Below are 26,868 nucleotides of genomic sequence, written 5' to 3'. Positions count from 1 at the left end.
TCATTCAAATGTCACTTATCTCCCAACACCCTGCCAGCCCTCACCACTGTCACTCAATCTAAACTTTTAGATTACACCATCTAAACTTTGTCCCTTCCCCGCTCCCACCAAACTATCCAAACAGTTTATCCAACTCACTTGTTTCACTATCAAGCATCACCACTCATTCTTCATCTCCCTATCGCTGGCTCTTAGTAAACTGCTATTCACCCATTCAGAGCACTGCCCTATCTTGGCATGACCAGATTTACAGGCCAAGGCAGTGGAAGAATTATGTACTGGAGATAAATCCAAAACGTACAGTTTTTATCCCATACAGCACACACAAAATGTTGGATTCCAGCATTTTATGTGTGTTGCTTTGTCTGTAGATTTTCTTGTGTTTAGGTTCCCATCCCATACCTGGGCATGGAGTTTCAATAGCGGTTAAAGACAGTAAAAGCACCTTTAAAGTCCTAGCAGACTCCCTCAATGCACCCCTCGAGCTCTCCAAAAGATACTGGAGTATCCTTGCCCAGCAGACCAATATTCTTCTTATCAGATTCGGTGGGTGTTTATTTCGTCCATGTTGAACCCTTATCGTGATTACTGGAGCCTTGCAAAAAGCTAATGGCACCATTGACTTCTGAGGCATCTCACATGCAAACGTGATGAGGTGAAGGCATTGCCACTGCTGCCAGGGAAATGGGCAATAAGCTGTGTGATGTACTGCAGACCTTTGTGCTATTCAGCACTCACCAAGCCAAGACCACTCTGTACACATAGGGAATGTTTCCTTTGCTGCTTTGCTGGGGCTAGCAGTTGTTGGAGAGAAAGCCCATGTCCTCCCTTTTACAACAAAACAATGTAAACAGTGGGATGCTGAAAATATTCCCAGCTCCGTGAAGCTGTTGTAACTGTTGAATTGTGACAAGTGTGACCTTCCTATCCTTTGTCTTCTTCTCCCCCTCCACCTGCTTTCCCTGTTCTGTGTGCCCTCAGCTCATCCTACCAGGGACAATTTTATTCATGGCTAGGATCAACCAGTAAGCAAAAGCTGATATTCACCTGCCATGTGTGAACATACAGGTCTCCGGAATTCTAAAGAACAAATGTTAAGTAAAGATTAAGCTTAGAGTAGGATAAGAGGTCGGCACAGCATTGTGGGCTGAAGGGCCTGCACTGAAGTGTACTGTTCTATGTTCTACATTCTGACCATTTATAGAATTGTAACCAGGAAAGGAATCAGCAGACCTGTATTCAGTAAATGATCCCTTTAAACATTAAAAGACATTTGAACAGATATATTGAAGATGAGGTTTGCAGCCACGAGGGCCAAACATATGCAAATAGGCTTAGCATTGTTGAGCCCAATGTCCTGTTTCTCCATGTAATGTCTATGTTCTAAGCCTACACCAGTGTCTCTCCCTAACTTTTCCTACGCTACATCGATGACTGCACTGCACCCAAGCTGAGCTCGTTGACTTCATCACCTTTGCCTCCAACTTACACCCTGCCCTCAAATTTACCTGGTCCATTTCCAGACACCTCACTTCCCTCTCTTGATCTCTCTGTCTCTATCTCTGGAGACAGTTTATCTACTGATATCTTTTACAAACCCACTGATACTCACAGCTACTTGGACTATACCTCTTCCTATCTTGTCACTTGTAAAAATGATGTCTCCATCTCTCAGTTCCTCCATCTTTGCCGCATCTGCTCTCAGGATGAGGCATTTCATTCCAGAACTAATGAGATGTCCTCCTCCCTTCAAAGAAAGGGGTTTTCCTTCCTGCACCATCAACATTGTCCTCACCTGCATCTCTGCCATTTCATGCACGTCTGCCCTCACCCCATCCTCCCACCACCCCATCAGAGATAGGGTTCCACCTGTCTTCACCTACTGCCCCAGTAGCCTGGGATCCAATGTCCAATGGGATCAAACCACCAAGTGTGTGTGTGTGTGTGTGTGGGGGGGGGGGGCCGGGGGAGGATTCCAACTTTCCGCTTTCCACAGGGATTGCTCCCTATGTGACTCCCTTGACCATTCATCCCTCCCCAGTGATCTCCCTATCTCCCTCCTGGCACTTGTCCTTGTAAGTGGAACAAGTGCTACACCTGTCCCTGCACCTCCTCCCTCACTACCATTCAGGACCCTAAACAGTCCTTCCTGGTGAGATGACACTTCACCCGTGAGTCTGTTGGGGTCATTTACTGTATCCAGTGCTCCTGGTGTGGCCTGCTGCACATTGGTGAGACCCGGCATAGATTGGGAGACCACTTTGCCGAGCACCTATGCTCCGTACACCAGAAAAAGCAGGAACTCTTGGTGGCCACCCACTTCAGTTGTACTTCCCATTCCCATTCTGACATGACAGTCCATGGCCTCCTCTACTCCTGCAATGAGGCCACACTCAGGTTGAAGGAGCAACACCTTATATTCCATCTGTGTAGCCTCCAACATGATGGCATGAACATCGATTTCTTGAACTTCTGATTGCCTCCCCCTTCACCATTCCTGTTTCCCCTCCCTCACCTCATCTCCTTACCTGCCCATCACCTCCCTCTGATGCTCCTCCCCTTCCCTTTCTTCCATAGTCTTCTGCCCTCTCCTATCAAGTTCCCCTTCTCTAGCCCTGTATCTCTTTCACCAATCAACTTCCCAGGTCTTTATATCACCCCTTCCCCTCCCAGTTTCACCTGTCACCTTGTGTTTCACCCTCCCCTCCACCCCCCCCCACCTTTTAAATCTACTCATCTTTTTTTCTCCAGTCCTGCTGAAGGGTCTCAGCCTGAAACGTTGACTATACTCTTTTTCATAGATGCTGCCTGTCCTGCTGAGTTCCTCCAGTATTTTGTGTGTGTTGCTCGGATTTCCAGTATCTGCAGGTTTTCTCTTGTTAGTTCATTGAATCTAACATAAGTATCTTCTGCCTAATATTGATTTCAGGTCATTGTGCAGAGAACACTTTCTTCTAAATCCATTCTCCATGCCAAAGGTGGCAGCTTGTTTGCAGCCTACTTGAAAATCTTGCCGATTTTCATAATGGTGTTTCCAGGCATGATCAGTCGAGTGCTTTATCCCAGTAAGCTTCTTTTACATAACAATTAACTTGTGAATTATTTACCTATTATAAATATGATCTAGAAAATGTTTCATAACCTTTTACATAACAACTGAATTGTGAATTGCTTACCTTTTATAAATATGATCTAGAAAATCTGTTTTATTATTTTGTAACAGAATATGATTTTATCATTTGCTTTTATTAATCCTGAATTTTGTACAAAGACTAAATAGGCTGGCAGTCACTGCGGGCAGCCCACCAGCCACACTCACCACTTGTTGCTACATCTGTATGCAGAAGGATGAATCTGCTGGCTATCTGGGCCTTGGACAACCTGACTCCATCAATCAGAAGACCCAATCACAAGAGAAGACCTGTGACACCATCTGTCAAAGATCCCCAGTTCAGCAGTCCTTTCAAACATACCGCATATTCAGAAAGATCCAAAAGCTATTAGGCAATCAAATGAACAATGCCAACATTATAAGTACTTTTCTATAAATGACTTGGATGTTGAAGTGGGAGAGTATGTTTGCAGATGGCACGAAGGTAGGTGGAATTGTGGATAGTAGGGAGGATTGTCATAGGCTGCAGTAGAACATTGACAGAGTGCTTACGGGGCTGAGAAGTAGCAGGTAGAATTCAAACTGGAAAAGTGTGGCATGATTCACTTTGGAAGGTCAAATTTGAAGACAGGATACAGAGTTAATGGCAGGATTCTTTGCAGTGTGGAAGAACAGAGAGATCTTGGGGTCCATGTTCATAGATCTCCCTAAGTTGCTGCAAAAGTTAATAGGGTTGTTAAGAAGTCATATGGTGTGTTGGCCTTCATAGTCGGGAGATTGAGTTCAAGTGCCGTGATTAATTTTTTTAACCCTATAAAACCCTGGTTGGACCACACTTGTAATATTTTGTTCAGTTCTGTCGCCTCATTTTAGGACAGATGTGGTAGCTTAGGAAAGGCTACAGAGGAGATTTACCAGGATGTTACCTGAATTAGAGAGCATGTCTTATGAGGACAGGATTACTCACACCACCAGGTTCATCAACAGTTATTACCATTCAACCATCAGACTCTTGAACCAAAAGGGAGAACTTCACTTGTCCCATCATTGAAATGTTCCCACAACCTAAGGACTCACTTTCAGGGACTCTTCACCTCATGTTCTAGATATTTATTACTAATTTGTATATTATTATTATTTCTTCATGCAGTCTGTCATTGATCCTATTATGGTTATTATCCTATTATGGATTTATTAAGTTTGTCCACAATAAAATGAACCTCAGGGTTGTATATGGTGACATATATGGACTTTGATAATAAATTTACTTTGAATTTTGAGCGAGCTAGGGCTTTTCTCTTTGAGCAAAGGAGAATAAGAGGTGACTTCATAGAGGTGTACAAGATGATAAGAGATATAGATCATGTGAATAGCCGGGTGCTTTTTCTCAAGGCAAAAATGGCTAATACGAGGAGGCGTAATTTTAAGATGACTGGAAGGAAGTGTGGGAGGGATGTCAAAGGAAGGAGTGGTGAGTGTTTAGAATACCCTGCCATGGGTGGCCATAGAGGCAGCTACATTTGGAGCTTTTAAGAAACTCTCAGACATGCACATGGATAACAGAAAAATTATAGGAGGGAGGGTTAAATTTATCTTAGAATATGTTAAAAGGTTGGCACAATGTCATGGGCTAAAAGGCCTGTACTGTGCTGAAATATCCTGTTTTATGTAAAACATTTTCAAAGAATTAAACATTAAATTAAAATCATAATACTGAAATTGTATCTTATCTTAAACTTACCTTTCTTACTCACAACCATAAGATCTCCATTCAAATAACAATTCACTGGCAGACAAAAATAAAGAAAATCTCAAAGCATTTTACAAGCATATTATGTACAAGAGTAAACAGGTAAAGTGGATGGCTTATCAGAGACCAAAGGGATAATCAGTTTGTAGAGGACAGAGGTGAAGTACAAAATGAATACTTTTCATCTGTATTCAACAAAGTCATCTGAATCCACCAATAGTCAGAGGGAATTGGAGGAGTGAATGTGTCAGGGAATCACAGATAGGTGTAAGATTAATAAGGCTATAATAGTTGTTTATAATGTTGACAAGGACTTTCCTGGTGCTAATGAATTAGATGGGGCAGAATTTATTGTAAGACCATAAGATATAAGAGCAGAATTAGGCCATTTGGCCTGTCATGTCTGCTCCACCATTTCATCATGGCTGATCCATTTTTTCTCTCAGCCCAATCTCCTGCCTTCTCCCCATATCCCTTCATCCCTAGACCAGTCAAGAATCCATCAACCTCTGCCTTAAATATACATAAAGACTTGGCCTCCATAGCTGCCTGTAACAATGAGTTCCACAGATTCACCACCCTCTGGCTAAAGAAATTCCTCCTCATCTCCATTATATGTGTCCTGGAAAGTTTTCCCTGTGGAAATATGTGGAAGGCCCTATTAGAGAGGAGGCAACACTGGACCTCTTCTTGGGAAATAAGACAGGATAACTGGTTGAAGTGTCAGTGGGAGCACTTTGGAATCAGTGACCATAAGTCATTTTTTTTAAATTATGGGAAGAGGTAGGACTGATTCACAAATTAAAGTCCTAAATTTGGGGCAAAGCGAATTTTGATGGCATTAGACAGGAACTTGCAAAAGTTGATTGGGAGAGGATGTTTGCAGGTAAAGTGATGCTTTGGTAGTTTAGAAGCTTTTAAAAGTGACATGGGGAGAGTTCAGTTCAACATGTTAAAGTGAAGGGCAAAGCTGGCAGGGTTAGGGGAGCCTGGATGACAAAGAATTCTGAGACTCTGGGTAAGAAAAAGAAGGAGGCATATGTCAGATACAGGCAGCTGGGACTGAGCGAAGCACTTGAGGAGAAGACCATAAGACGTGGAGGAGAATTAGGCCATTTGACCCATTGAGTCTGCTTTGCCATTCCATCATGGCGGATTTACTATCCCTCGTAATCCCAATCTCCTGCCTTCTCCCTGTAACCTTTGACACCCTGACTAATTAAGAATCTATCACAACCTCCGCTTTAAATATACTCAGTGACCTGGCCTCCACAGCTATGGCAATTAATTCCACAGATTCACTACCATCTGGCGAAATAAATTCCTTCTCCTCGCCCTTCTAAATGGACATCCCTCAATTGTGAGGTCTTCCCCTATGGTCCTCGACTCACCCACTATAGGAAACATCCTGTCCACATCCACTATATCTAGGCCTTTGAATACTCGATAGGTTTTAATAAAACTTCTCATTCTACTAAACTCTTGCCAGTACCTTATATGTTAACTCTTTCATTCCCAAAATCATTCTCATGATCTCCTCTGAACCCTTTCCAATCCAGCACAATTTTTTTCTTAGATAAGGAGCCCAAAACTGTTTACAATACTCCAAGTGTGGTCTGATCGGTGCCTTATAAAGCCTTAGCATGACATCCTTGCTCTTGTATTCTAGTCCCCTTGGAATGAATGCTAACATTGTATTTACCTTTCTTAGCACTGATTCAACCTGCAAATTAACCTTTCAGTAATCCTCCATGAGGACTCCCAAGTCTCCTTGCACCTCTGAATTTTGAATGTTCTCCCTGATTAGATGATAGTCCATGCCTTTATATCTTCTACCAAAGTGCATGAGCATACACTTTCTCACACTATATTTCATCTGCCACTTCTTTGCCCATTCTCCCAATCTGCCTAAGTTCTTCTACAAACTCTTGGCTTCCTCTACACTATATATCCCTCCACCTATCTTCATATCATTCGCAAACATGGCCACAAAGCTATCAATTCCATCATCTGACATATAATGGGAAAAGAAGCAGTCCCTACACTGACCCCCGCAGAACATCATTAGTCACGGGCAGCCAACCAGAAAAGGCCCCCTTTATTCCCACTTTCAGTCTGCTGTCAGTCAACCAATCATCTATCCTTGCAAGTATCTTTCCTGTAATATCATGGACTCTTACCTTGTTTAGCAGCTTCATGTTTATAATTTAATTTCTTCTGCCTCCCTCTTCTTTGAGTGGTTTGATATTTACTATTTTCCAGTCTTCCAAAACCACTCCAGTATCTAATGATTCTTGAAAGATCATCGCTAGTGCATCCACAATTTCTTCAGCTGTTTCTTTCAGGACTCTTGGGTGCAGTCCATCTGGTCAGTGACATATCTACCTTCAGACCTTTCAGGTTTCCAAGTAACTTCTCTTTAGTAATGACAACTACACTAACTTCTGCCCATGACACTTGTATTTCTGGCATACTGCTCACATCTTCCACAGAATACTAAACGACGCCATAGCTATTTTAAGAGTAGAAGAGTAACTATGGAGATGCTTAAGTGTCAGTTTTGTCATCTACATGTGGAGCTTTGGGAAATGGATGAGGTCTTAAATGAATACTTCCCACCTATATTTACTCAGGAGAAGGACATGAAAGCTGTTGAGTTCAGGAAAGGGAATAGTGATATCCTGGAACATATCAACATTATGAATGAGGAGGTGTTGGTTGTCTTGAAACCTTCAGTTCCTATAAAAACTATTCAACCCTCCCTTGGAAGTTTTCATGTGAAACCCCTTTCTTCTCGGGCGTCTCTGGAAATGGCTTGTTAGTCCTAGCTGGTAGTCTCCCAAGGCTGTGTTAAAAGACCCACTGATCTCAGGCTGTGTACACCTAGGGAATACGCTCTCCAGTCCCACCAAATCCATCAAATTGGGATATCTGTCCCACTTAAGCCCTGGTTTGTGTGAATGCTATGTGATTTGCTGCCCTGTTACCACTCTTTGCCAGGAAATTACAAACCGCACACTGCATATAATTATAAGAAGTATATTTATGAATATTAACTTGAGGGTTAGTAAAGAAAAGAAAGGGGAAAAAGGGCCCATTATAATTAAATAGTCAAGTGTGCACAGGCTGGAGTTCAACTCTTCCAAAAGTCACATTTACCAATCTTCAGTAGACTCCCACACCGTGCTCCATTGAATCATGGTCCCCACCGGATTGAATCCAATGACCGGTTCTCTCCGGTGTCTTCTCTCTTCCCCTCCTGCCGAACAAAGACAAAGCTCGCACTGGTGTCAGGCACACAAAAAAAAACTGCTCCCCGTTTGGATGGCTTACATTCCGAAACACCTGTTATCTCGAACCATAACACAAACACTGATTCTACATGAGATGCCCTACAATATTAACAGTAAAACCATCACCAGGGCATTACGCATGTTTTGTTGTTTTATAGCATTGAATCACAGTAGATTTAATTTGACTTTTTAGACACTGATCAACAGAAAAGATGCTTTTGTGTTAAAATGAAAACAGATTTCTACAAAGTGTTCTAAATTAATTACAAATATAAAACACAAAATAATGGATTGCATAAGTATTCACTTCCTTTTAATATGACACACCAAATCATCACTGGTGCAGCCAATTGGTTTTAGAGGTCACATAATTAGTTAAATGGAGATCGCCTGTGTGCAGTCCAGGTGTACCAATTGACTGTAGTAAAAATACACCTGTATCTGGAAGGTCCAACTGCTGGTGAGTCAGTATCCTGGCAAAAACTACACAATAAAGACAAAAGAACGCTTCAAGCAACTCCATGAAAAGGTTATTGAAAAGCACAAGTCAGGAGATGGATACAAGAAAATTTCCATGTCACTGTGTATCCCTTGGAGTACAGTTAGGTCAATCATCCAGAAATGGAAAGACTATGGCACAGCTGTAAATCCGCTTAGAGCAGGCTGTCCTCAAAAACTGAGTGACCGTGCAAGGGGACTAGTGAGGGAGACCACCAGGAGACCTGTGACAACTCTGGAAGTTACAAGCTTCAGTGGTTGAGATGGGAGAGACTGTGCATATAGCAACTGTTGCCCGGGTGCTTCACCAGTCACAGCTTTATGAGAGAATGGCAAAGAGAAAGCCACTGTTGAAAAAAAACTCACTTGAAATTTTGGCTAGTGTTTGCCAGAAGGCATGTGGGAGACACTGAATTCAGCTGGAAGAAGGTTCTATGGTCTGATGGAGCCAAAATCAAGCTCTTTGGCCATCAGACTAAGTGCGATGTTTGGGGTAATTCAAACATCGTACATAATCAAAAAACACACCATCCCTACTGTGAAGCATGGTGGTGGCTGCATCGTGCTGTGGGAATGCTTCACTACAGCAGGCCCTGGAAGGCTTGTGAAGTTAGAAGGTAAAATGAATGCACCAAAATACAGGGAAATCCTGAAGGAAAACCTGTTGCAGTCTGCAAGAGAACTGCGACTTGGGAGAAGATTTGTTTTCCAGCAAGACAATGACCCCAAGCATAAAGCCAAAGCTACACAGGAAGCATTTAATGACAACAAAGTTAATGTCCTGGAATGGACAAGTCAGGGATGAAACCGCAGTCCAATTGAGAATTTGTGGTTAGACTTGAAAAGGTCTGTTCTCTCACAATCCTCATGCAATCTGACAGAGCTTGAGCAGTTTTGTCAAGAAGAATGGGGGGAAAATTGCAGTGTCCAGATGTGCAAAACTGATAGAGACCTATCCACACAGGCTCAAGGCTGTAATTGCTGCCAAAGGTGCATCTACTAAATACTAACTTGAAGGGGTTGAATACTTATGCTATCAATTATTTTGTGTTTTATATTTATAATTAATTTAGATCACTTTGGAGAAATCTGTTTTCACTTTGATACAAGAGAGTCTTTTTCTGTTGATCAGTATCAAAAAAAGCCAAATTAAATCCACTGTGATTCAATGTTGTAAAACAATAAAACATGAAAACTTCCGGGGGGGGGGAATACTTTTTATAGGCACTGTATAAAGGTAGATAAATCCTTAGTGCCTAACCAGATATATTCTAGGATATTGTGGGAAGCAAAGGGGAAAAAAAAATACTAGTAGAATCACAGATACTAGAAGACAGGGAATCACTAATAGGATCATAGAACACTACAGGGCAGAAACAGGCTCTTCAGCCCATCTACTCTGTGCTGACCTATTTATCTGCCTAGTCCTATCAACCTGCAACTGGACCATAACCTTCCTTACCCTTTCCAGTCATGTACCTATCCAAATTTCTCCTAAATTTTACTTGCCCTGGCAGTTCATTCCACACTCTCACCACCCTCTGAGTGAAGGTTCCCCTTGTGTTCCCCTTCATATTATGCCTTTATTTAAGAAAGGCTGCGAGGGCAAATCAAGGCATTCAGGCCAGTCAGTTGTGGGAATTTTTTGGGGCACTCCTCTGTTTTCGTGGATGGTTGCAAAGAAAAAGAATTTCAGGATGTATATTGTATACATTTCTCTGACATTAAATGTACCTTTGAAAGTTACTGGAAGGGATTCTGAAATGTGGGATTTTAATGTATTTGAAAAGACAAGGACCGATTGGGGATAGGTAGTATGACTTTATGCATGGGAAATCATGTCTCACAGATTCGACTGAATTTTTGAAGAAGTGACCAAGGAGACTGATGAGAACAGGTCCTGCAAGGTAAGCTGATTTGGGATCCAGAGTAAGATGGGCTTGGAGATAGGAAACAGAGAGAGGTCGTGGATAGTTGGTTATCAGACTGCAGGCCTGTGGCACAGGAATCAGTGCTGGCTCCTTTGTTGTTTGTCATATGGCATTGATTTAGATGAGAATGTACGTGGCATGAGAGTACATTTGCAGAATTGTTGGACAGTGAATAAGTCTATTGATGGCATTTAACGCAAACAAATTAAGTGATTTTGGTAAGTTAAACCATATGCCGACATGTATAGTGGCAGGGTACTGAAGAATGTTGTAGAGAGGGGTATAATTGCATGGTTCCCTGAAAGTGGCAGCACAAGTTGATAAAATGGTGAAAAAAGTTTCTCGCATTATTTTACTTATTTATTTATTTACTGTCTTATTTAGAGATACAGTATGAATTGGGCCTTTCCAGCCCTTCGAGCCACACTGCACAGCAACCACTAACAACCCCAATTTAACCCTAACCAATTTACAATGATCAGTTAAGCTACCCAGTATGTCTTTAGAGTGTGGGAGGAAACTGGAGGACCCAGAGGAAGCCCAGGACGTACAGTGTCTCCTTACCGAGGACACTGGTATTGAACTCTGAACTCCATTGCCCTGAGTTAAAATAGCATCATGTTAACTGCTATGCTTCCATGATGCCCTAGATGATTGCCTTCATCTGCCAGCGCATTGAGTATATGAGATGGACATCGTCTTATAGTTGTACAAGATGCACTGGAGTATTTTGTGTGGCCATACAGAGGGAGGATGTAATTATACAAAAGGGTGCAGAAAAGGTTCACAAAGATGTTGTCAGCATTGTAGGGCCTGAGTTATAACGTGAGATTGAATAGGCTGGGAGGTGACCTTATACAGCTTTATAAAATTATGAATGGCATGAATAGGAAAGATAGTCACAATCTTTTTCCAAGAGTAGGTGTCTTAAAACCTGCGGCCACGGGTTTAAGGAGAGAGGAGAAAAGTTCTGAGTGGTAGGTTTTTCACACAGAGGGTGGTGTGTATATGGCATGAACTGCCAGAGGAAATAGTAGACATAGATAGAACTACAATTAGAAAGGTTTAGGGACCAAAGACAAGCAAATGATACATATTCAGATAGGTTTCATGGCTGGCATGGAAGAGTTAGGCCCAAGAGCCTGTTTCTGTGTTGTATAAATCTGTCTCTGAATTGAAAAGGAATGGCATTTGTCCATTTCATGGGGAGGGAGAGGGAAGTTGTTGTTATCATTAAACAACAGATGTCTTGGTGAGCTTAAATATGGATAAAATGCATACTGGGGGACCGGCTGGTGGCGCAATGACATCGTCGCCGGACCTGGGAGCGGAGGTTCCTGGGTTCGAACGTAGTCAGGTCTGCTCCCGAGTACGCTTTCCATCCATGCCGTGTTGAGTGTCGAGACCGCAACTTGACCACGTAAAATAAAGGGAAAATACTGCGAAAATGTCTGTATAAGGAGTGGCGCGCCACACAGTCTCTCTCTCTCTCTCTCTCTCGCTCCGTGCCTTATAAAAGCCACGAAAAAGACATCATCACGGACGCACGCACGGACACGTAGATGCACATGCACAGATGCGCACGCAGACGCATATGCATAGACTTGCACGCACGCAGGCACATGCCAAAAAAAATGCATATTGGGATGCACTAACAGAACTGCAACTATAATGCAAGTTCATGGAAGTTCCATTTGCTATTGGAAATGAAGAGGTAGAATGTGCATTTCATGTAGTCTACTATATGGACTTCAGTCAGACTTTTAGCAGGATGTCAATGGGAGACTGGTACAAAAGATTAGAGCCCAAAGGAAATTGGCTTGGTGATTGTATAAAGAGTTGTTTTTGTGATGGGAAGCCTGTGACCAATGGTGTAGCGCTGGTGTTGGGACTGTTACACACAGTAACAATTTGATCATGAATGTAGAATGTATCATTAGTAAGTTTGTGGGTGACATGAATATTAGAGTTATTATTAATAGTGATGAGGATAATATTGGACTACAGCGTGATGGTGATCAGTTGGTAAGTAAGGCGGGGCAATTTAATCCTGATAACTGTGTGGCAATGCACTTTCCAATGGCAAATAAGGTTACGAGTTTCACAATGAATGATGGGGCCCTAGGAACAGAAGGAGTCTCTCCTCAAAGCTGAAATGCCGATCCCAAGCTACATCATGGTAACTCTTTGCTGTACCCTTTCTGCAATCACATTCTCCCCATAGAGGGGAGATTAGAACTTCACACGATATTCTAGCTATGATATAATCAACATTTAATAAAGCTGTATCAGAACCTTTCTGCTCTTAGAATAAATGTCCCAGACAATGAAAACAAGTTTCCCATATATATTTGTCAACACCTCATCTATCCGTTATGCTAACTTTTGAGATCTATCGATCGGTACCCCAAAGTCTCCAAATGGGATTAGTGTAGGGATACTTGATTGCTGGCATGGACATAGAGGGCCAAAAAAAAAAATCTTGTGTCTGTGCTATAGGATTCCATGATTCTAAATTAGTTCAGAGCTGACAGCATCTTCAAAACTTTGGTATTCCAGAGTTAGCTCCATCCCTAACTCCTGCAGACTCCAGGAAATTCTACGTACAGCCCACCTACTGATGATGGTCTTTGACCTGAAACCTTATCTCTGCTCCTCTCTCCACAGATGTTGCTAAACCTGCTGAGGGCAACAGCACACTGGGAATTTGAAATAAAAACAATAATCGCTGGGATACTCAACTAGTTGGGAAAATCTGTGAACCTGTTGCCTACCCAGAGTATTTTCTGTTTGTATTAAAGATCGGAAATGAATAGGTTTTAAGTTGCAGATAGTATAGGGAATGGGGAGAACATAAAGGGGATAACCTGGGATGGGTGGGGGGATCAGTGAGGTTAAATGACAAAAAGCTGAAGACTGCTGTCTGGCTGGTGTAGAATGTTCCAGTGGAGATGCAGACTAATGTTACTTTGTCTTATGTTACAAAAGATATCTTTGATTTTGGAAATCTGAAATGAAAACAGAAAATGCTCATTATCTGTAATGGCAAAGTGTGAATGGAAAAGAGAATTAAAGAGACGTGACTGGAAGCCTGCAGCCACATTGCAAACTGAATAGAGGTACCCCAGAAAGAGGTCACGTAATCCTGTTTGGTCTCTGTAATGCATATGTGACCACAACATAAGCAGCAAATGCCATACACTAGATTGAAAGGAGTGTAACACTTCTTGTGGACAGAGTGCTGTGATTCTGAATGGTGGGCAGCACTGAGGTTCTGCACCTTTTGCAGTTACAGAGGAAGGGAAGTGGAAATAGAATAGAGAGTAGGAGCTTCCAGGAAGGAATGAGCCTAATGAAATACTGTAAGAGGAGGAGCAGGGATGTTTCAAAGTGCTCACTGACGCACAAAGGCACAAGAAAACAAAAGCAGCAGTAGGCCACTGAGCTCCTGAAATGTCCCCACCATTTAATATGATCTGCCCAGACTTCAACAACTCTTCTGTGCTATTTCCCCACAGCCTTCAATTCCCTGATCTTTCAAAACTTATCCTCTCTAAATAACTTCAATGACTCAGCCTCCAAACACTCTGGGGCAGAAAATTCCAGGTACCCCAACCAGGAGTTGTTCCTACGTATCTCATTTTTAAAATACTGGACCCTAGTATTGTATCTAGAGGCTTTCCCACTCATGACAGCAACTCAACATCTATCCTTCAATCTCCCTAAGATCTTACATGCTTCAATAAAATCAATGCACATTCTTCTAAACTCTAAAGAACGAACTAACTTCTATAGGATAGCCCTTGTCCCAGGAGTCATCCTGTATGTGCATCCCGTTCATTCAGAGTGCAGCTCCGATGCTCAATTACCTGCAAATCTGGAGAGGGAGAAAGTGAAGAAGAGGGGAATGGAGAGGGAAGGAGAGGGAGTTCCTTCTGTATTTATCAATAAATGGCAGCTGATGTGTCTCCATAATATTTTAAATAGAAGTGTAGAAATCAGACAATCTGTGAAAGGGATATGGGTCATTCAAGAAGTTCAATTTCTGATGCTCACAAAACATTCTTCTTATTTTAGATCTCGTGGCTTGTATAGATGCAGATACCTGTCGCAGAGTTTGTGGCAATCCAGCTGGATGCACAGATATCGCATATCCATTGCTTGTAATGGAACTGCTCCCTGGAGGTAAATTGTCAAATTCTAAATTGGCGCTGGAACTGCATTGGGGTGAGACTGCCATTCATTGTTGTAACCTTCTGAGTGAATTAAGTGGATTATTGAAGGGCCTGTGTTTTGCTGTATTCATCAGAGCTTAGCAGGAGGAGGTTGATGATCAACGCTGCAGCAGCTTAAATGGCCTGGGCAAATGTAACTTGCAGCCGATTCTATATTTTATTTTACCAAAGAATATAGTAAACAGGATCAATAAATATGTGGATGACACCAAGATTGATGGTGCAGTAGAAGGCTATCAAAGCTTGCAAAGTAACATGGAGCAGCTTGGCAGATGCAATTCAATGCAGACATATGGGAGGACAGACTAGGGTAAGACTTAGACAGTAAATAGTAGAGCACTGAGATGTGCAGTACAATAAAGGGCTTGGTAAACAGATCCAAGATTCCTTGAGAGTTGTAAAGAGATCTTTTGGCAAACTGATCTTCATAAATCAGCGCAGGAGTTGGGATGTTACATTATGGTGAAGTTGTACAAGACCACATTTGGAGTATTGTGTGCAGTTCTGGTCACCTACTGACAGAAAAGATATCAATGCGTCTGAAATAATGTAGAGAAAATTTACACCGATGTTGCCATGACTTGACCAGAATTACGGAGGTAGGTTGAACAGGTTATGATTTTATCCCCTGGAGAGCAGGAGAACATGTACACAATTCTGAGGAATAGAGCTACAGTAGGTTAGATCATCTGGGTGAAGGCAGATGGGATTAGGCAGAAAACTATGACAGCATGATCAAGAACTTGTTTATCTGCTGTAGGACCCACAGATCTCTTTGCAGCTCTGATTTCTGAATTTTTTCCTTGTTTAGAAAATAGTCTGAACTTTTATTCCTTCTAGCAAAGTGCATGATCCAGACTCTTCCCTAAACTCTACTGCATCTGCACTACTTTGCCTATTCTCCTAATCTGTCCAAGCCCTTCTGCAAACTTCCTGCATTCTCAACATGACCACCTGCCCCTTCCAACCAGTATATTTGTATCATCTGCAAACTTGTCTACAAAGCCATTAATTCCATCATCCAGATATGAACATGTTATATGAAAAGTAGCGGACCCAACACCATCCATAAGATTATAAGTCATAGGAGAAGAATTAGGCCATTCGGCCCATCAAGTCATCTTCACCATTCTATCATAGCTGATTTATCTTCTCTTTCAACCGCATTCTCCTGCCTTCTCCCTGTAACCTTTGACGCCCCTTACTAATCAAAAATCTATCAACCTCTGCTTTAAATATACTCAATGACTTTACAGCAGTCTGTGGCAACAAATTCCACAGATTCACTACTGTCTAGTTAAAGAAATTCCTCCTCATCGCTGTCTAAATGGATGTCCCTCTATTCTGAGTCTATGCCTTATGGTCCTAGACTCACCCACTAAAGTAAACATCCTCCCTAGCTAGGCTTTTCAAGACTTGATAGGTTTCAGTGGTTTCCAACATAGAGGCCCGCAGCCATCAAACGCTTTTCATCTGTTAACCTTTCATTCCCAAGATCATTCTCATGAGCCTCCTCTGGTCCCTCTCCAATGCCAGCATATCCTAGAAAACATAGAAAACCTACAGCACAATGGAGGCCCTTCAGCCCACAAAGCTGTGCTGAACAGCTCGGTGCTCGGTGTCAGAGGCTCGAAGTTTTCAGATGGACTCAGAGTCCGCTGCGGTTGGATGCTTCCAATGATGCGGCATCGGCAAGTTTGCGGCGCTTGGAGGTTCATGGCAGGGAGAGTTCCTGCCTTCTACTATCTGCGTGAGATGATGAGGCTATCGGAACTTTGAGACTCTTTTTTACCATGCCCATGGTCTGCTCTTTATCAAATTACGGTATTGCTTTGCACTGTTGTTATAATTATGTGGTTTTGTCAGTTTTAGTCTTAGTTTGTGTTGTGTTTCTGTGATATCACTCTGGAGGAACATTGTATCATTTTTAATGCATACATTTCTAAATGACAATAAACGAGGACTGAGTGTCCTCATAATCTAATCTAATCTAATCTAATCTAATCTAATCCTTACCTGAGAAATTACCTAGGGTTACCCATAGCCTTCTATTTTTCTGAGCTCCATACACCTGTCCAGGAGTCTCTTAAAAGACCCTATCGTAGTCTATATCGTTTCTTAAATATGCAGCCTAAAACTGCCCACAAGACTCCAAGTGCAGTCTGACTGATGGCTAATAAAGCCTCAGCATTACATCCTTGTTTTTATATTCTAGTCCTCTATGAATGCTAACATTACTTTTGTCTTCCTTACCATTGACTCAACCTGCATGTTAACCTTTAGAAACTTGCACAAGCACTCTCAAGTCCCTTTGCAGCCGTTTTTTGATTTTTTTCCAACTAAAAAATAGTTTATGACTTTGTTTCTTCCACCAAAGTGCATGACCATGCACTTCCCTATACTATATTCCATCTGCCACTTCTTTACCCACTGTCCCAATCCTTCTGCAGACTTTGCAAACTTGGCCACAAAGCTATTAATTCTGTCATCCAAATCATTGACATATAGCTGTCAATCTGCCTCTCTACCAGAGGACTTTAGCTTCAGACCCAGGGAATAATTGTCAAACACGGTTTACCTAAAATTACATACTGTTTATTAGCAAGCTTGTGTCACTCAGTTTAACTACAGAGCCCCACTCACAGAACTTCGGAAAATCTACGAATCAAGTGAGCACCCGAGTATTGTCTGGGGCTGCTGTTATACATCCGTTATCACTTACATACTTTGATAAGGGTACACACAGCAGCTTTCTCATGCAACAAACACTTCTTTTTTCATACATTATTCTCACAGCACGACTTGTCAAGCTGCCAATAAGTCAGTTAGGTTCTTACCCTTCTAATCCTGCATATAATTCCTCATAACGTAAAAAGAAGCCATCTCAACACAGACCCCTGTGGGACACCACTAGTCACCAGCAGCCAACAAAAATGGCCCCCTTTATTCCCATTCTATGCCTCTTGCCAGTCAGACAATCTTCTGACCATGGTAGTATCTTCAAAGGTTCAAAGATCCAATTTCATGTCAGAGAAATGTATTCAATATCCATCCTGAAACGCTTTTACTTCACAAACATCCATGAAAACAGAGAAGTGCCCCAAAGAATGAACAACATTTAAACATGGGAACCCCAAAGAACCCCCCAGTTCCATCCTCCTGCGTGTAAGAGGTGACAAGCAACAATCCCCCTCCTCCCACCGGCAGAATGAAGTGCATTTAGCCTTCACCGGGCCCAAGTGTGAGCTAAGCGATAGCAAAGACACAGACCAAAGTTACCCCAAAGGCTTCGCATTTCATCTGACATTCAACAAACTATAGGTTCTCTCTCTTCCTGGCAAGGGAGAGGGAGGTGTCCCCCATTTTCACAGCGAGCGGGAGACATAACAACAACCCACTGGTTTGCGATGTTAAAAGTCTGTTTCGTCGCTTTTTTCGAACTCTGTGTCTGAAGATTGCAAAGGCCTTGAGTCTTTGGGCCCACAGCGAAAGATTTTCCAGCCTCCCCGATGACACACCAGTCTCCTGCCATGACACCAACCCTCGATCCGCCCGTCTCCAGAGCCCCGAGATCTTAGGCTCCTAAACACGAGCGAGACTCTCAGGCCAAACCCTTGGCATGTCATATAACAGCCAGTCGTGGAACCCCAAGAACGGGTCCCATTCCTGCAAAGAACCGAAGCCTGTGTGTAACTCCAGATCAGGGTCTTCAAAAGAGCCCTGAAAGGGAAAAATAAAGATATTAAAGGTAGAAATAGAGCTGTTTTCGAAGATGCAAGCAAAAGAGTCACCGCTAGGTGTTGTTATCCCTCCTAAACTCTGCCTTCTTTCCTGTAATACCATGGCCTTTTATCTTGATAAGCAGCTTCACGTGTGGCACCTTGTCAAAAGCCTCATGAAAATCCAAGTACACAACATCCACCAATTCTCCTCTCTCTATCCTGCTTGTTATTTCCTCAAACAATTCCAACAGATTTGTCAGGCAAGATTTCCTTTAAGGAAACTATGCTGACTTTGACCTGTTTTACTATGTACCTCCAAATACCCCAAAACCTCATCCTTAATAATGGGATCTAACATCTTGCCAATTACTGAAGTCAAGCTAACCAGCCTATAATTTCCCATCTTTTGCCTCCCTCCCATACAGAGTAGAGTGACAGATGCGATTTTCCATTCCTCTGGAATTATTCCAAAATGTAATGATTCTTGAAAGATCATTACAAAGCCTCCAGTATACTACATCTTTCAGAACCCTGGGGTGTAGTCTATCAGGTCCAGGTGATTTAGTAGACAGCTTCAAGCACCTTTTCCTTAGTAATAACAACTGCACTCACTTCGGTCCCCTGACACTCTTGAGTCACTGGTGTCTTCCATAGTGAAGACTGACACAAAATAAAATGAAGTGGTTCCAACACAGACCCCTGTGGAACTGCCACTTCATCTACCATTTCTTTGTCCTCCATTACTTACCTCTCCAGCATCGTTTTCCAGCAGTACTCTCATGAGTAAACAAGAATAAGATGATTTCATTAACACATACACATTTACCATGGAGGAGAATAGGGTAGGTGTGTGGTTATATATGGGCATACTGTCTCAGGGGGGTAGGCCTTTTGGTCTCTTAATCATAGCTATCCTTATTACAACCTACAGTAACCTTTCATTCACTTACTTTCCAATTATTTATCTATTTTTTCTGTAAAACTATTTACAGTTTTTGCCTTTTGAGGAAAAGATTTCATGTCTCAAAATAAATAGAAAGCCAGTTAAGAAACATTCCCTCAATCACAAGGGGCTGATCTTTAGAAATTTCTGAGTGCTGTGGGGCCCCGGTAAATGAGATTACTGAAGACAATTGTAACCTAGGTTAATTAAACCCAAAGATGTATTGTTAGAAAGCTCCAACCGTGGAGGGATGAAAATGAGATTTACCAAGTTTTAAAATAAAAAGAAAACTTGGGGTAAAAAAAACTATGTGCAGCTGTTGCAGGCACGGGAAAGCAAGAGAAAAGCAGCACGCTATTAGAAACTAAAGATATAAACTGTTAAAAGTAGAATTAGTAGTGAGTATCTCTACCCTACTTGAAAACCTCAGGGTGAAACCCCTGGAGGAGAGATGATAGTGATAAAAGATCTATTGAAGCTATGGCTATAACACGCAACAGCTATAACAAGACAATATCGGCAGAGATGAGTGCCCAAGATCTCTACCGTGTAACTGGGAATTAGTTCTGTAAAATCACACCAAGGGATTTGGTCAGGTTTGTTTTTGTGTGAATTGACTTTCCATGGATGACCCACTATTTCATTCAACGAACCATGAAACAAGATGACAAACCACCCAAGATGAAGAACCAGCACAAGAACGAAATGTTTAATGACGTAGAGGGTTTAATACGGTTGGATTTATACGTTTATTTTCATTTGAAGGATCTGAATTTGATTTTCTGCCTGAACTGATTATTTTTGCAAAGACGTTGATAAGTTACTGAATGAGATTTACCTTGTTTAAAAGTTGTGATGTTGGAGAATTGTCGTGAAAGGAGTTAAGCTATATATATAATTTTTGAATGTGTAGATATACTGACTTGAACTGAAACTGAAGTTAATTATAATACTTCAGAATAGGAACTTGGTTAGTTTTCTAACTAACTAGGGATAATAAAAAGGAAAGGTTAGTCTGTAAACCTTTAAATAGGGAATAACACTAAATCCATTTAATTTGGGAAATTGGAATAATAAACTTTATTCTAATGAATTAGATTAGATTAGATTAGATTATGAGGACACACAGTCCTCTTTTATTGTCATGTAGTAATGCATGCATTAAGAAATGATATAATATTCCTCCGGTGTGATATCACAGAAACACAGGACAGACCAAGACTGAAAAACTGACAAAAACCACATAATTATAACATGTAGTTACAGCAGTGCAAGCAATACCATAACTTGATGAAGAACAGGCCATGGGCATGGTAAAAAAAGTTCAAAGTCTCTCGAAAGTCCCACTTCTCCCGCAGACGGGAGAAGGAAGAAAACTCTCCCTGCTATGCCCGACCACAGTCCAACTCTGAGTCGTCCGAAAACTTCGAGCCTCCGACCAGCCCTCTGACACCGAGCACTGAGCACCATCTCTGCCGAGCGCTTCAACCTCAGCCCTGGCCGCCAGCAGCAGGCAAAGCCAAGGATTTTGGGGCCTTCCCTCCGGAGATTTTCGATCGTACAGTAGCAGCGGCAGCGAACCGGGCATTTCAGAAGTTTCTCCTGATGTTCCTCCGTGCTTCTCACGGCTGTCTCCATCAAATCAGGATTGTGCACGGTACCCTATTTAACAAGTATGATATCATGTGTAACTCATTCTAACAAAACAGGAACTTGGTTTTTGTTGATATCTGGGATTTGAAACCTAACAGAATGTTGGCATTTTGATTTGTTCTTACTAATGTAAATATTTTGTATATATTGTTTTTTTATAAACAAAACTTGCATCCAGAAGTGTGTGTTTTCTATTCACTGCCTCCTTCCGACATCTGGAGCTTCAGATGACCTGCTAGCTCCTAGTGTAGTACTACGTAATTTAATTTTTCTTCTAAAGACTGTAACAACCAGTAACACAAGAATAAGACCAGTGCTACACAGGTGTTACACAATCGTAGATTTTTAGATGTTAACAGAGATTAGGGTTACGGGGTTTGTTCAGTACGGCGGTGGTGAGGTAAATGATCAGCAACAATCATGTTGAATCATTGATCTGCCTCTGCTTCTATTTCTTTTGTTTTTAGGTTATGAGGTGTGTGTCAATATTGGGAAAATAATATTCTTGATTTATTTAGTTTAGAGGGGTTTAAATCAAATAAATCCCCTCTCAGGACAATGTATGACACTGCCTTTAGTTCAAAGCTTGACTCCATTTTTGCTCTCATTCTCCAACTGCAGGACTACGGGGCTTGATGGTTGCAGCCATGGTCGCTGCTCTCATGTCCTCCCTCACTTCGATCTTCAACAGTGCAAGCACATTATTTACAATGGACATCTGGCACCACCTCCGGCCCCACTGCAGTGAATGGGAGCTCATGGTTGTTGGCAGGTAGGGAAATGCAGAGTTGGCTATTCTTGGCTATGTTAAAGTAAATGTAAGCACAATGGTGCCCTTCTGTCAAAAAGTGTTAGTATGTTTAACACTTAGAATTGGTGGTTCTGTTGTTTTAGTCGTGATAGAGCAGGAGGGATTATAGGGGGAGGAATGGCATTACTAGTCAGGGAAAATGTCTCACAGTGCTCATCTAGTGATGCTATATGGGTAGAACTGAGGAACAAGAAAAGCATGACCACATTGAAATGTAAGCAACGTCGATCCCAGTGGATCATGGGTGTGTGCCTCTGGTGGTCTGGGTTAAGCTGTAATATTGATGTGACTTGGACGCTGCTGTAGATTGAACAACCACGTTTATTCACCAGACTTCCATTTTTACTTCTGTACGTCTTGACGTCATACGCACTCTGAGGCTACGAATACTTACACAATACATTACATCTCCCTTCTCAAGATTTTTTTTTTCTTTTTACAGCACTGTGAATTACCAAAACAATGCCTCTAGGTATGCCCTTCTTGCAGTGCAACATAAACTAAAAAAAACTTACCTTCTTGTACTGTATTCTGCATTGTATCTTACAATACTAACATCAGTGTATTTTCTTTTACTAACGTAGACTAATAAACCTTTTATTTCACACCTTGGAACTTATACATGAGTGACTTTGCCTCAAACTGTGTGAGACTGTATGTATGTCTAGTCTCTGTATCTAGCTGGAAGTTTGACTTGTCTCCCAGACCGTGTGTGATACAACTGTGACTGTGCTTGTCCTTCATCAGTGTCAGTCTCTCTAGTGACCACTGTGTCTTTGTGGTCTGCATCACTCTTGGTGTCGTTTGTTTCCATGTCTGTATATGTGGAAATGTCCTGTGCATCTGTACGTGGAAACTCCCTCTCGCCTGTCTTCAGCAGATGCTTCCCGTTCCTCCTGTAGACTCCTCCATCCGGTGTGCAAACTATGAAGGATCTTGGTTGCTGATGTCTGTTCACAACCACAGCTGACATTTTTATCTGTATGCAGATCTGGCAACTGTCTTGTATGTCTGTCATAGTAGCTCTTTTGCTTTATTTGCTTGTACTCTTGCTTGTCATGTACTTGTGCATTACCTTCAGGAGTCAGTAGACTTGTGGATGTTGGCAGTTTGGACTTCAGACAATGTCCCATCAACAGCTGCGCAGGAGAGAACCCCACACCCTCAATCGGTGCATTGCAGTATTCAAGCAGAGCAATGTAAGGGTCACCGTTGCTGCTATGTGCCTTCTTGAGCATGTTCTTGTCAGTTTGTACAGTTCTCTCTGCTTGTCCATTAGACGGAACGTGCCCTGGACTGGAAGTAACATGTTGAAATTCCCAGCTTTCTGAGAACCCTCTGAACTCACCACTGGCATATTGTGGACCATTGTCACTAACGACAATATCTGGAATACCATGTCTTGCAAATGTCGACTTCACTGCGGTAATGACACCACGACTGGACGTGTCACTTAACTTGGTGTTCTCCAGATATTTTGAATAGTAGTACACACAAAGCAGATATTCTGCACCATTGTAGTGAAAGAGATCTGTGCCAATCTTCTCCCATGGTCTTCCTGGTAGTGGGTGGGGAAGTAGAGGCTCTCTTGGATTGCTGATTTTGTTTTCATTACAGACAGCACACTGAGACACAATGTCCTCTATCTGAGTTGACATGCCTGGCCAATAGAGAATGTCCCTTGCTCTTTCTTTACATTTCACTATCCCCAGGTGTGACTCATGAATTCTGTTGAGCATCTCCTGTCTCATTTGGTTTGGTACGATGAGTTTTGCCGTTTTGAACATGAGTCCTGATGCATAACTGATTTCCTCTTTATATGTCCAGTATTTCTGCATTTCCTTTGAAACATCTTTTCTTTCTGTTGGCCATACATTCATTGTTAGGTCTCTTAGCATTTGCATTTCAGGATCATCTGCAGTCACTTTCCTGAACATGTTCAACTTCTCCTTAGAGATGGGTAGCTGAGGTGTAACCCAGTTGACCTCCAGCTCTCTTCCTAGCAACTCTTCCTTTTGCTCTTTGAGGTAAGCACGGCTCAAAGCATCAGCGATGTACAGTTCTTTTCCTGGCTTATAGGTGACTGTCAGAATGTACCTCTGTAGCCTGAGAAGCATCCTTTGCAGCCTCATAGGAGCTTGGTGGAGTGGCTTTTTGAAGATGCTCTCAAGTGGTTTGTGATCACTCTCAACCTGGATTTCTTTGCCATACACATATTGGTGGAACTTCTCACACCCATAAACTATGGCGAGTAATTCCCTCTCGATTTGAGCATATCGGTGTTGACAGTCTGTAAGTGCTCGTGATCCATACACCACAGGCCTCCCATCCTGCAGTATAACAGCTCCTATTCCCCCCGAACTGGCATCCACAGACATCGTCACCGGTTTATTGACATCATAGAACTTGAGTGCTGGTGCATTGGTAACCAACTGCTTCAATGTGTCAAAACTTTTCTTTTGTTCGTCTTCCCAATGCCATTCAGTGTTGCTCTTTAGTAGCTTTCGGAGTGGAGCGCTGACCTCTGATAAGTTGGGAATGAATTTGGCAAAATACTGTATCATGCCCATGAACCTCCATAGTTCTTGCTTGTCTTCGGGTGGTGGTAGCTGTACCACAGCTCTGACCTTTTCATCATCTGGTTTTAGCCCATCAGCACTGAGTACATGACCTATGTATTTGATCTCTGTAGTTCTGATCTTACATTTACTTTTGTTCAGTTTTAGGTTGTGCTGTCTCCAGGAGCTTCCTCAGTCTCTGATCATGTTCCTCAATTGTGTCACCCCATATCAGCAAATCATCAATGATGTTGACCACTCCATCCAGGCCTTCAATCATTTGTGCCACGGATCTCTGGAATACCTCTGATGCCGAAGAAATCCCAAAGGGTAGACGCAGGAAACGATATCTCCCTATGGGCCTGTTGAAAGTGCATAATTTGGAACTTTCTTCATCCACAAACTTTGATTTGCATCTAATACCGAAAAGTATCTTGCATCAGGCATGCGGGAGACAACCTCTTCAACCGTGAGCAGCGGGTAATGCTCTCTTTTGGTGGTTTGGTTGAGATCTTGCGGATCCATGCAAATCCTCGTCTTTTTTTCTGTGACCACTGTCACCATACTATTCACCCAGTCGGTCGGTTCTATTTGTCTTGTTATGACTCCCATTTGTTCTATTCTGTGTAGCTCCTCCACTACTTGATCCCTGAGAGCTACTGGAGTATTCCTTGGGGCATGCACGACTGGTGCAATAGTTGGATCAATCTGGATATGGTGTTTCCCTGGTAAACATCCTAATCCAGAAAACAAGTCATCAAAGTCTTTAAGAATGTCATTTTCTTTTTCAACACCATAGATTTGCTTCACCAGGCCTAGCTTTGTGCATGTTGCTTTGCCCAGTATTGCTGGAACATGTTGCTGTACTATTTCAAACTCGATCTTGTATTGTTGACCTTTGTACACACAGGTGAGTGCTTTTATGCCCAGTGGCGCCGTCTTGTGGCCGAAATATGCAACAAGCTTGCAGGTGGATTTTCTCAGTCTTCCTCTGATGTCCAGTGAGTTGAATGTTTCTGCTGACATTACATTGCACTTTGCCCCAGTGTCAAGCTTAAATATCACATTACTTCTGTTTATTATCAGATCTTGAGTCCAATCATCTTCATCCGCCATCTCTGCATTGTCAATATTCTTGATGCATACCTCCTATTCCACTTCAACTGCGCCAATGAACATGTCACTGTTGCCCTCACTCTGTTCCACAGCATGCATTTTCCTTGCGTGCTCCTTCAATTTGCACATCTTTGCAAAGTGATTTCTTTTCTGGCATGACTTGCATGTCTGACCAAAGGCTGGACATTTTCTGTATCCATGTTTATAACCACATCTGTTGCAGTTAAATTCCTTTTGATCATCCTGTGGAGCTGGCTTTGTCCTACTCTTGTTAGTTTTCACAGTTTTTGCTTTGTGCACTTCAATCTCTTCATTGAGCACTTTAACCTGACTTGACGTGATCTCGCTGGCACGGCAAACATTAATCGCCTTTTCTAATGTAAGATCTGCCTCTCACTTGATCATCTCGTATGCCACATACAATCCTGTCACGTATTAAAGAATCATGCAGTTGTCCGAACTCACAGTCTTTTGCCTTGTTCTTCAAATCTGTTATATAGGCATCTGTGGTCTCTATTGGTCCTTGAGCCCTTGTGTAAAATCGGTGTCAGATGTACGGTGGGTTTTTTCTTGGTTTGCAGTAATCTTGAAACTTTTTCTTCAACACTTCATTTTTATCTTGCTCATCATCTTGGAAGACAAATGTGTTGCAAACCTTTAATGCCTCTTCCCCCGCCACTTGCAGAAACGTAGAACATTGCACTTTCTCCATCTTTTCAGCTACACTGGTAGCGGTGCAAAACAGCTCAAACTTCTGGATCGATACTTTCCAGTTTTCAGCAAGATTACCTTTTAGGCTGAAACTTGACGGTGGCTGTAACTGTGACATCTTTTACGTGTCTTCTCTTCCTTTTTTTTCGTGATTTCTTCTGACATCATGTAATATTGATGTGACTCCGACACCGCTGTAGATTGAACAACCATGTTTATTCAACAGACTTCCATTTTTACTTCTCTACGTCCTGACGTCATATGCACTCTGACGCTATGAATACTCACACATTACAAAGCAGTGTCCGCTGTGACTGTGGAGTTCAATGCAGGAGTGACAGTCCTTGCCACACCATACGGCAGAACACTGAGGCAGCTCTGACATCTTGGGCAACTTTGGCACAGAGCTTTAGGCGGGCTCTCTTTTCCTCTGCTTATTGCATCAGAGTGGTCATGTATCTCAAGAGACCCTTCTTCACCACCTGGCAAGTAACTGCCACGTGTTGGTGCTGATACTAAGGGCCTTGAGGTCGCG

General features: G+C 42.2%; 1 protein-coding gene across 1 annotated transcript in view; it reads left to right on the top strand.

Moving 5' to 3' along the window:
• The window catches only part of LOC134351291 (sodium/myo-inositol cotransporter 2-like), a 152,089-nt gene that overhangs the window by 86,568 nt on the left and 38,653 nt on the right, over window positions 1-26,868 (top strand). Inside the window, exons 9-11 of the mRNA XM_063057356.1 lie at window positions 2,930-3,065; window positions 14,662-14,769; window positions 21,759-21,909. Of these exons, the coding sequence (XP_062913426.1) occupies window positions 2,930-3,065; window positions 14,662-14,769; window positions 21,759-21,909 (395 nt within the window). The remainder of the gene's footprint in view (window positions 1-2,929; window positions 3,066-14,661; window positions 14,770-21,758; window positions 21,910-26,868) is intronic.

This window comes from Mobula hypostoma, chromosome 9, assembly GCF_963921235.1.
Source record: "Mobula hypostoma chromosome 9, sMobHyp1.1, whole genome shotgun sequence".
Lineage (NCBI taxonomy): Eukaryota > Metazoa > Chordata > Chondrichthyes > Myliobatiformes > Myliobatidae > Mobula > Mobula hypostoma.
The sequence above is the reverse complement of the archived record's forward strand: the minus strand, read 5'-3'. Positions and strand labels throughout refer to the sequence as shown.